Source organism: Elaeis guineensis, chromosome 10 (genome assembly GCF_000442705.2).
Source record: "Elaeis guineensis isolate ETL-2024a chromosome 10, EG11, whole genome shotgun sequence".
Lineage (NCBI taxonomy): Eukaryota > Viridiplantae > Streptophyta > Magnoliopsida > Arecales > Arecaceae > Elaeis > Elaeis guineensis.
The window spans coordinates 16759139-16771611 of record NC_026002.2 but is presented as its reverse complement, the minus strand read 5'-3'; the positions used below and the strand labels follow the sequence as shown (position 1 = coordinate 16771611).

General features: G+C 36.6%; 1 protein-coding gene across 1 annotated transcript in view; it reads right to left on the bottom strand.

Annotated features, from left to right (window-relative positions):
* Nucleotides 1-3132: 3132 nt before the first annotated feature.
* The window catches only part of LOC105052955 (nuclear pore complex protein GP210), a 53491-nt gene continuing 44150 nt past the window's right edge, over nt 3133-12473 (bottom strand). The window contains 12 exon segments of the mRNA XM_073244174.1: nt 3133-3682; nt 4192-4252; nt 4345-4436; nt 4528-4582; nt 4700-4937; nt 5039-5122; nt 7641-7770; nt 7887-7994; nt 10047-10128; nt 10485-10556; nt 10742-10872; nt 10988-11090. Coding sequence (XP_073100275.1) covers nt 3324-3682; nt 4192-4252; nt 4345-4436; nt 4528-4582; nt 4700-4937; nt 5039-5122; nt 7641-7770; nt 7887-7994; nt 10047-10128; nt 10485-10556; nt 10742-10872; nt 10988-11090 — 1515 coding nt within the window. The 3' untranslated portion in view covers nt 3133-3323.

Here is a 12473-nt window from a genome sequence, read left to right as displayed (position 1 = left end):
TGTGCACACGAAATGCTGATGCCGATCGCCATGCACCATTTTGAAATCTGAGTGTAACCCCATCTTTCCCAAGCATATAACCCTTGTTCATTTCTTAAGCCTGCATCACTTAATAGGAGGTTTCCTCATAATTAATAGTCAACCCTAACCAGATATTAATTTTATCATTTTCATCTTAGTTTATGTTATTCTTTCTTTTATCAACATCCTCCCCTTCCTCAGCAATCTGCTATGTTGTGCGAGAATGAAATCTTCAGCTCTTGTAATTCCTGCCTATCCCAGCTCATGAATTATCAACCCTCCACTCAATTCTCTCTTCTGCCGAGTCTGCTCCTCCATCATTGTTTGCTTCATCTCTCCATAAGCAATCTCCTGCATCAGCATATATGAAAGACTTCCTCAGCGTAAATGCATTCTTTGTGTGAATAAAATTAAGCTGCTTCAATTGGGATTGCTGTTGGAAGGAAATCTTCAAATTATTGCTGGAAGATTTGGGTTGAAGGGGACTGTTCTGTTTAGTTTCCAAACGTCCTGATCCGCCATGTTTTATGTTCCTGAAGCATCCTGAAGTATTAGAACTATTTTTAGTAGCTTAAGCAGAATGGCTCTACTTGTGTGCAACACTAAGGCTAAAGAGGAGCTGGGCCTAAGAGGAATGAGACTGAAATGTTGCATCTTTTTTCGCATGTGATGTACATTCCTCACAACAAATACTTATGATCATCATGGATCACCAACAGATATTTCTTAAGGTAGAAGCTTTGGGGAGATTTCAATGACAGTAAAGTATTACCAGGAGACAGCTCCAAACTATCTTTCTGGAGGAGTAATTTCTTTTCTTCTTCTTCTTTTTTCACTTAACTAATACATAGATTGATTGCATTGTGAAGTTGACTGACATTATTTGACCACGCATTTATCGTTATCCTTTTCTTTATTTCTTTCCTCCTTCCATTCTTTTTCTTTCTCTGTAGTTGACTTGACCCAAGATTTGTCTAAGTTGGTGTTATTTTCATCATACTTGCAGAATAGATGCATATATCTGGAATTGCACTTGACTGGTTTTAGCTGTATGACGCCTTTGTTACTATGGTGCGTGAACTGCAGTTTGGTTCATCAACACAATTATGTGATAGACGTCTTTGATAATTACTGTTTAATCATGGGCATGCATGCCTCCGAAATTCCATTATGATTTTCTTTTTTTTTTTTTTTTTTTAATAATAAGCTATATATAGCATTCCAATATCTAGAGATAGATGGGCACATAATTTGAAAGTAAGTTCTAGCATGTACCAGGCCATGTGACTGTACAAGTCTCTTTGGTAACATGATGCATTCTGTGCTACAAGTATGTTCTTACCTGTCAGTGCTAGCTTTCTCTTGATTTGTAATATTTTGTTCATTATGTGAATAGGGTTAGTCGTGAGGGGCAGAAGTTCATCCCTCAGTCCTCCTGTTTTTTTGGTGAATGTTTATTTTTTATTAGTGCTTGATGTGTAATCTCTTGGAAGTACTAATTTATTTATTGCAGAACAAATTATCTATTCTTCTATTAAAATAAATTGCGAGTAGACTAGCTTAGTTTGTAGCCTGTAACAATCTCTGCTGTGCTAATATATTCACTCTTTGATGCTGTGTTTTGTCTTTTCTGTTTTTTGTTCCGAGCTGATGCCCTCTGATTTGAATTTTAAACTAGGAGGTGCTTGTCGGTTAGAATTAGTTCTGGAGGGGAATTTGACAGAGCACGTGACTACTAAATTTGTTACTCAAAAGTGACATTTAAATTAATTGGAGCTTCTCAATGCAGAATGGAAAATGCCTGTTATTCTTTGCAGTGAATGTTGTTCTGACGAGTTTCAATCGTGTTCCAGCAAAACAGAAAGACAAAAGGGAAAAAGAAAGAAAGGTGAATCTTGAATTCTTTAAGGCTTGGCTGAGCCACGTACTTAGGTAACAACATGGAAGATAATTCTTCTTTGAAGGAGGATAGAGGGACTTTTCTCCACAGTTGCCTCTATCTATATGTAAGATGGTAGTTTGGAGGCTGCATCTCCATCAACTGTACGTACTAAAGGGTTAATAAACCCTATGAGTACAATGGAATATATGCATGTCTGATTTCTTAGATAAAGTAAAATTCCTTAATATTTTGAGGACTACTTAAACGAAAAAAAAAAGAAGGAAGAGCTGCATATTGATGTCGTGACAATTATTTCTCTATGTTCCAACCCCCTTCTCTTTCATATTATATTTCGGCATTCGTGTTGATTTCAGCACTTAGAAACTGTTCAGGGACGTATCTACCGTATGATATCTTTTACGTTGTAGTAACCAAGCTGATACTCGCTCACATTTTATGGCAATAGCTATTTTAACCTGGAAGGGAGATAAAAATCTCAGACATTCTTGGTCAATCGTCTCGGACTCCCTGCAAGATTTAGAGGTTATGCTGCCAAAGGCCAGCACATTTTTATAGTTTATCCACTTGTTTCTGCCTAGAGGCTCGTTAGCGGTAGCATGCACCTTTGGCGGCCATTGTCTAACTTGGGAATCCGAGGTTTATAGAAAAGGTCTTGCTTTCTTCAACCTTTAAAATAGCATAAGGGAAATTGATTTGTTCGGGTGAACCTTGGTAATAACGAGATTTTACCATCTTTGTCGTGGACTTCTGGGTAAATGCCAAGAAGGGAAGCCCATCCACCGCCGGAACAAAGCGGGCGAACCAGGTTTGTGCCGAACCGCTTGCAGTCCAAGGCTCCTTCCTCATAGAAGGATGCAATCTGCCTGGGACTGACACCGAACCTAGGAACTTACAGGATCACCTATATCATCGCCATAAACACGCCTAATGAACCGTGTTAGAATCATATTATGATTTATGCATAATAAGGAATTATCAAAACTTGAGCCTACTCAGATTAGTGCAACTTAGATCGAAAACAAGCACAGGTCACTATCGTTTGATGCCTTCATGGGCCACTTAACGGTGGGCAGTTTGGTAGATCTTGAACCTATCTGAATTGGAGGCGAGGGACCATATTATGATGGTGCATCAAACAATCAGATCCATTTTCACCAGAACAATCAGATCGCTTGGGATCGCACTCTTTCAGCAAGAAAAGATCAGGATGAGTAAAGAAACCTTAACCGAAAGGGATATACTACAATCAAAAACTCCCTTCGACAAACATAGTTCAGCCAAAATCTTGCACCTCTACAATCATGCTTCAACATAAATGTTACAAATCATTGATATTCACATTCATAAAGATTATTCCACACACGGAATTTCCATATATCAGCTGAAGGTTTAAGACGTTTCAGTAGGTATACTGAGGGTCAAATCTCCTCCTCCCTTCTCGGTTATAGTATGGAGTTTCGTCAATTGTCCTTCTCACATACTCCATGAAACGCTGGGGGGTATGCGGAGAGGACCGAACAGTACCAGCTGAGGTACGGTCAGGTGTCAAAGGGCCCACAACAACTGATGAGGCAGCAGGGGCCCCCTGCCTGACTGGTGTGGATCTGGCTGGTTTATCGAGCAACCTCATGAAGATAATGACTGTGAGCATCAAGACAACCGCACAGACTACAATTGCAGACCACGTGATCTCGCTTATCCCCGCTGGAGCAGTTCTTTCTCCAAGCTCGTAACTAACATCAATTTCTTCTGTCTGACCTGTAATGAAGCATAAAGATGAATTTTCTGAGAAAAAGAGAGGCAAATGAATTGTAAGTGGCAGCATTTGTCTTAAGAAACTGCTGTAAATTTCTTGTTTCATTAATCCAAATTATTAATACGTCTTTTGCTGTTAGTTGCATTCGGGAGACTTCTCAAATACTCTTCCCCATATTACCACATAAGAACGGAAATGCATTTGGAGGAATCATAGCGATATGCATCATTTCCACCCTAGATTCAGGGTATGCTTTTATCAGAAAGGATTTGCAACTATAGCTTCGTTATAATTCAATGAAAACCATTTTTCAAAAAATATAATTCAATTAAAGCTGGTGCAGTCAAAGAAACTCATGCATCAAGGATAGCTAAGATTATGTACATAATTCTGGGCTGCTTTCATGTATATTCCATTTCTTTTTCTTTTCTTTTTTTAATTTATACTTCAATATGTTTCACTGGAAATGTCGATCTCTTATGGAATATATTCAAGGGTAAGAATACTGTACCAGTGGCAGGAAGTACAATGGTGATTTTATCTGTGAATCTTTGGTTTTTAAGGACTTTGACCTGAACCAGAAAACATAAGAAATATGTATTAAAACACATCACACAATATATGCAGTCAATCTAAATGATAAGTTATATGAGTGGAACCTCACCTCATACTCAGCATGGCCTCCAAAACCAAATCCAACGATACTAATGGGGCTTACCATCAACAAATCTTTAGCGTTCCAGTATACCTCCACATCTACTACCACAAACAATAACCAGAGTCATTTAAAGCATAATAATGAATGGACTTATAATTTTCTATTATTAAAAAGAAAAGCCACAGACACCTGTATTCCCCATGACTGTTATCAGGCTTTTATTGGAGTCAGGTGTCAAATTGACCTGCACTGATCACGAGTAAACTTACATTGCCAAAAAAAAAGTAAATTATCTCTAATCTCCTTTCCCACAAAATTTCAAAAATAATTTGGCCTCAAAGTATATGATATATCTTACAACCTTCCCTACTACTGCAATTGAGAATCCTCCAACAAACGGTGCATGTGCAGATCCCATAATGGATGGGGCTTCTCTCAATGATGCAATAATGGAAACATATATAAATCCTCCATTGCTAGTAGTCTCTTCCAATCTCACGTTTGACTTGGACATTAAACTCATCAAACGTTTTGGTGAGTATGGGAAAAAGAGGCAATATGAATTACCAGCAACGTGATCACTCCATGGCTTTGCATATCTATCATACAGAAGTGAGAAAGAGAAGACCGATGACATACATGGAAAATTTGAAACCAATACAAATAGCTGGTATGAAAGAACAAGCCACAAGAAACATACCCAACATAAGGTGGGTCAACCTTACAGTCATATGGGACTTCAAGTTGGTTTCTAGGAGCTTCAAACTTGTAGTCCAGGGAATCACTGTCACAATCAAAATAAGGAGAAAAGAACTAGTTCAGCATAGCAAAATAGTGTTGTGCAAGCATCCCAAGCAGCAACAGATAAGTCATGTTTGAGGAGCTTATCCAGAATGACAGACAGATGACAAATATTACAAGCTTACCTTATAAAAATACAAGCAGAGAAATGATATATGATTGGTTCCTTGCATCAGAAGTGAGCAAAATGCAACAATCTTAAAAAACTATCATTCAGAAAGCAATTGCAGTCCCACCACACCCAATATAAAATTCATATCATGATGTTAGAGAATGCAATACAAGAAAATGAGGAAAAATTGATGCACTCAAGGTGCAAAGAATTTCATGCTTTGAAACTTCTATAAATCTAAATTTTATTCCAATATAACCAATCTACTGTTCTGAGGCTGCCAACTGGCTGAGTGGTGAAGTCTCTTCCCTTGATACATGGTTCAATCCCACACACTGGTATTTGGCTGGCTTCCACCCGTCCTAGTACTTCATAAGTTCTACTATGATAATGCTAAATCCTTGCATGGAACTTTATAAAGAATCATAAAGTTCTTAAGGGAATGGACATAAATCCTAACGAGGGAGAACACTTAGGTTGACATAGAAAGAAGACCCTCAATTATGGGGGTCTAGCTTTCCTTGTTTTCATTTTCTATTTCCTGAACAACTTGTGAGGTCAACTTGGAAAAAATCCAAAAAAAAAGTCTAATTCTCAAACTTGTATCCATGCCTCTCCATGTTAACAAGCCTTTCCTTCTTTTTGCATAGTTTGTACTTTGTATTGTAAAGAGGTACTTGCTTAATTTTTTTTCATGGGAGTTCATGCAAAAGGGTAATAGAGTCACTTTACATTTAAAATGAATACTTATTAACACCTTGTGCCAAAAATTTAATGGAATGGGTATTGTTACAAAAACAGGACGAATTGAGGCTATATATGGAAATAACGATTTTTGAGGGGTAAACATGTAGTATACATATTTTCAGGGGGAATATATGCAAAAATCCCAGTACATTTATGTAAATGATAAAAGAAAATATACGCATATGGATCACAACCATCCATTTCCTTCTCATGTATGTGAGAATGTGCCAAAGCTAGTAGTTACAATGCAAATTGGTGATCTACATGTTCACCAAATACTTTGGATATTGTTTTCACTACTAGAGGATGCAAGTTTAATGGCTTGCTTATCTCCTAAACTTTCTTTAGTTTACAGTTCCAAACTGGTTTTTTGCTATAGTCTCCTTCACAAATGTCACTTCTTCCATAAACAATCAGTGGAAGTAATTATTTTCTCATCTGCAAAATGCCTATATAACGATCTACAGTGTTGATCACAATTTATACCATTAAAAATGCCTAACAGACAAAAAGTAAAATGTTTTGGTTGCCTCCTAGCTATGCATGAAGCGGGTGCATTTTTAGTTTGTTGAATTACTTATAAATTGAAAATCCACACCATTGATGATGACCTACACATGTCACAAAAAAATGCACATATTGGAATTCAATATTCAATAAGTTTTGATATTTAGATCATAACATTACGACTAACATTGTATCATGCTATTTGGTTGTTAAAGGAAAAGAAAGAAGGGTAGTGCTTTAAAAGACGACTCTTTGGATGTTGAAAGTAAGAGGGAAGAGAATTCTAGGCAGAACAATATTGTAGCATTTCATCAAAGTTATGAGTTTGGTTTCCCACTTTGGTGTTCCATATGATCACAGGTTTGAAAGGGTTGAGTAGTTGCTTTCCTACTTCAAGTTCAACATACAAAACTATATTGTATGTGTGCAAGTAGTAAGGTTTCTAAGGAGGCTTTTCTCTAGAGTTGTCTCAAAACGAGAGATGGGTGAACATAAACCATAAAGGAGAGATCTCGTGTTAGGAGTCCAAAGAATGCACACAGTGAGGCTATTGCAGTCTTGTTTTAACAAACTCTTCTTGTCGACAAAGGTATCCTGTTGAACCATTGCCTTTCTCCTCTTGATCTTTTCTTGTTCTCCTAGTTTTGGATGCACTAATCATATGTTTTTTGATCCTTGCCATGAATACACACACCACACCACACACCACTGCCAAAACAGGACAGTACCATTGGTGCAGTACCGTTCCAGTGTGAAAATGGCACCAGCATGGGTGCTGGGTTGCTGAAAAATGAGAAATTGGGAGGTACTAGCAATTCCAATTTGTACCAACTGGTTGGGACAGTCTTTTTTTTTTTTTTTTTCAATTTTATTTTTTAAAGGTAGATGGCCATGTTGGTTGACCAGAGTGAAGTGTGAAAGACAAATCAATCGACTACTAGAAATACGATTATTCAACTTGATAATGAAAGGAAACGTACTAAAATTATTCAACCCAAGAAAAATGGAACTCTGGTGAAAACTAATGCTGAATCTCATGGAACATCACTTTGCATCCTTGTGTCTAAATAGTTATTAAGTTTTGACCATACATGAGAGAGAGAGAGAGAGAGAGAGAGAGAGTGGTCATACAAACCTAAACCTCACCAAGAACTTGTGACCATTGGGTGGAAACTGAATGTTAGTCAACGTCTCTGTTGGAGCATCGACTATTATTTGTTCAACCTTCAGCACAGTAACTGTTGTTTGCAATTTCAAATTCATACCTCAAAGGTTACTGCTTCCATAGAAGAGTAAATAACAGGAAAGCATCAGAATCAAGTAATAGAGACCATTTATAACAATTATTATAAATTATAATCCAAGGTCAGAAAGCCAGTACCTTCAGCTGTACCTTGATCCCTAGCATGACTTTCTCCAGTGATTCTATTTACTGATAGAACACTTTCATTACTGGTTAACCATTGACCTGATCGAAGGCCATCCAAACCTACAAAACATAGGTATCAAATATCTGATCAGGGGATTGACTAGGCTACTAAATATATAAAAAAAATATCATTAGAGAGAAAAAAGGTGAATTATTTAAGTGCCACCAATTTTACCATCAAGCAGAAGAAAAATTCTAACCTAAAACCTTTGCTAATTTTATTTTTTGTTCCTTTTCTGGACAGGGGTGGTAATCCAACTCTTAGCAGTTTAGCCTAATTTAAAAGACTAGAAATCTAAATCCTAATTTGAGATCCACTCCTACAAATAGCAATCATGCTGTATGCATCTCTAAGAAACTCGAACATAGGAGTATGAAAACATTTGCATTTGAATAAATTTAAGTAACCTGACCATTTAACAACAGTTTTTCCTTTCTCTTTCAGGTAAGAAAAGGGAAATCTAATCTTTTCAAATGGACTGCCATAAGCATCCATCAGAGCCATATCTTGGACTCTGTAGGGAAAAAGGACCATAGGTGGGACCAAATATAGGTGCTTGACCATCAAAGTGATCGGAAAGCTTGACCATACTCATACAAGTGGATCTCATTGGACAAGATATGGAATTCCCAACCTCATATGATCTCTGGAAAAAGTTAAACCTACATCTGCATGTGCATGAAGCATGTTCACACCCAGAACCCCTCAAGTCATGGGCCTCTTGTGTACTAGATGTCAAGCCCACGTCAAGAAAGGGTACTTTGGAATTACCTCCAGAAATCCTTCCTCTTTAGAACATTTAGGAACCTAGATCCTACAATCCTTCCAATTAACACTGGGGAGTGATCACTATAAGTGACCAGAATATTCTTCCATGATCCTCCAGACCCAATGGATAAAATTGACCTCAAAAATAGATATCCTTTAACCATAAGTTCATTCAATGCAAAACTGCTTAGGCAATCATTTACATGTTTCAGCTACCCATTATTACAAGAAATGTCCAACTTTTCCATCAAAACTACAGCACAGAAATCCTTCATAAACAACCATGGCAATGAAATATCTGGACTAAACCTAATCAGCAATTTCTTGTATCCATTTGAAAATTAATCCATAAATATCTGAAAAGAATATAAATTCTTTAGCAGGCCTACCTTGACTTTTGCAAGTAGCATAGTGGTTGGTGATTAACATCTGATTTATCCATCCTCATTCTTTCTACGTCTATTGATGTTAATTAGCCACACAAGATCATTAATGTAATCCTAATTTAGACGGTTCGATCACTTGGTGGTAAACAAACTAGTAAGAAACAATGTCATAGCTCATTCTCATGTTTAATAAAAATACTATGCCATGGTGTGGACCACAATTGATAGTTTGCAGGGATATTGTGCATGAAAATATCATGCCAATTTTGAGATTCAAAATATTTACATGTGACTAGAGTAATATAAAGAGCATATTATACGACAGCATTCCACAGAAGATACAAAGACAACCTTTGCATGTATCTTCAGAGATAAAGTGATATAAAGAGCATATGATACTATAAGTCTACATCATTTCATATGAAGAGATTAACGATATCAAACAAATGCCTTGGTAGTTTTTACTTCATGAGTATTTTAAGTATTTCAAAAGCATTCATCCTGAATATGATGAAATTTAGTCAATGGGATATGACCACTGACCTAGATAGTAATCTACCACATCTATCAATGAATTGAATGACCATGTAGTCATATTCAGAATGAACCATCAAAGTATTTAAGTATTGCAAGCATTTCTCATGCAGCACTATAGAAATACAAAACAGAATTGTGGATTAGTGAACATGTAAGTGGAGCAGATATTACATAGGAAACAAACCAAGCATTTTGTCTGATGATAATATATTAAAGGGTCAAACGTTTCCTGTTGACTACGGATTCTGTGTGTGATCATGTGACCTGTGTTCATAGAAATCTCTACCATAATTTATGATAATCACAAATTAAGCAGAAAATCCAAATATGTTGCTTGCTATGAAAAGAGTTCTCAAGATGACAATCTAAGACACTTCCATCTCCCCCCAAAACAAAGAAAGAATATCCTTTTAATCTCACCATCTCCAAGTACAGAAAAATTAAGATAGCGTCCAACATGTAGAACTGGATTTCTAGGAAACAATCGCGCACCAACTGATACCTGGTCAAAAATGAAATGGCAATATAAGGACTGAAAAATATGTTATACCGCTTTTTAGCATGAAAAGTGGATATCAACCAATTGCCGAAGAGCACTAGAAGTTAATATCTCACAGCTACTACACTAATCTGCACATGAGAGTTTCAGAACCAACCAAAAGTACCATATAAACTGGTGATTTTTGCCTTGAATTCTGGTGACTTCAACACGATATTCAAATACCTCAAGTAACTAATAACTTGGTGAGTTATGCCATAGTAAGTTCGATATATTGCTTAATTAACTCATATATAGTTATGCATGAAAGTAATTAAAAAATCCATGGTAGTCAACAGTCAAGACTCAAGAAATCTTACCAGCATGAAGTCTGCCTTCCTTGGATTACGATTGATGGATAACCTTACAAGAGCTTTACCAGGCCTCTTTGCCTTTATTGCACGAGAAGAAGAAACCAATATTACATTTAAAAAAATAGCAAGAGAAAAAAAAAAAAAAAACGGAAATGTTTACACCCTAGCTGCATATTTTAGACTTCTATGTCCTCAACCCCTGCTTATGCCAAGTGGTTAGAAAGATCATCACATGTGAGAGTAGAGAAGAGAGACATCCAGACCTGTAGAGTAACATGTTCACTGCTGCCATGCATGCTATCATCAGCCTTTGACATGAAAGCAGATACAACATCAGGATTATTAGTTTCAATATCCAAAGGAACCACACCAAATGCCTCAGAGAATGGATATCCTAAATATGGAACAAACAAACAGAAATACCATTAATGTAGAATCATATTTTGAAAGAGTAGACAAGGGACTATCAAAATGTCAACTACTATGGAGAATTGGAGATAAGAGAGTACCTAAATCATCAGCGTAGCTAATAATCAATTCCATTTTGGCATCGACAGGAAGGTAAGCCATGTGGAAAGAAGATTCTGGTGTGGTTACCCTTACTTGTGACACCTGAGCAATGAAGATGGTATCACAAGCTCTTATACTCACGAAATGGCTTCACAAATAAACCACTAAGAAACCAAACCATCAATTTGATCCCCTAAAGGAACACTTACAAGTTAAATAAATAAAGATGAAATATCAGTTTGACAAAGAATTGTCCTGCATATGATCTAATCAGATCTACCTGGACTAGTCAAATGGGAAAGAAAAATGTCTAGTGCAGCACTGAATTCCTTGTGCGGAATAATTTTAGCTTCTTACCTTACATAAAAGAATCTCAATGAGATATCACAAATATATTTTCCAATAAATCTAACTTTAAGTATATCAGTCATTATCACATTAACAACTATGCCACTAATAATCACGAAAGACTTTCTTCACAATTGTGAAGAAAACAATCATACAACTGCCATGTGAAATGAATAGAAAAGGCTTAAGAACAAACATATGTTGAAACATATCAGGATTGGGTTGCACAAGTTACTGTTCCTACTTCCTAGTACTAGTCAAAGAGTCAACCACCTCAAACAGTGCAAACCTAAAAATTGTATTTCGGTTCTATTCTAGTTTCTCTTGGTACAAGACTGTTACAGTGGAGTGGAATTTCTAACCATGATGCCGAAAAAATATTCAATAAAACATTTTCTTCAGACATCAAATATAAAACAATAAATTTGTAATCGGAAAAAGTAGAGCACAAAATTTTGACCCCCTAAACATGTTACATGCCTGTGCAAAATCAAGCATTCAAGACACTGAAATTGATTATAACTCAAGGTATCCACGAGTTTAGCCATGATAAAGTCATGGACCATGTAACATCTAAACCTTGATTTAAATCACAAACAAGATCTGACCAACAGAGTGCTTATACTGCATTTTTCAGCCAAGTACTATCCCAAGATCAGTATTTCTGTCACAGCTGATATATACCAGACACAATTGTACTAACAGATACATGACCTTCAACGAAATGAAAACTTCCAAACTAAATGGAGGATGCTGCCTCCTGTAGCAGTAGCCATGATGGTTGCTGAATACATGACCTTCAACAAGATGAAAACTTCCAAACTAAATGGAGGATGCTGCCTCCTCTAGCAGTAGCCATGATGGTTGCTGACTTGCAGTACTTGGCTTAGATCTCAAGTGAAAGGAAAAAAACTCAGCTATTATAAGAAAAATACATGGAGATATAGATCTCTTTTGCAAGCCTTTTTGAAGATGATTCCACTGAATAACCTGTTCGTGATTAAGGCAATATTACATGGAGAGGCACATCCAGCTTGTGAAAGCTACATCGACACATATTGCCAAGTCAAAAATATGGACACTTCAGATGCATATGAGACTCTCAACACACTTTAATGGCTATAGTGGAGAATTAAG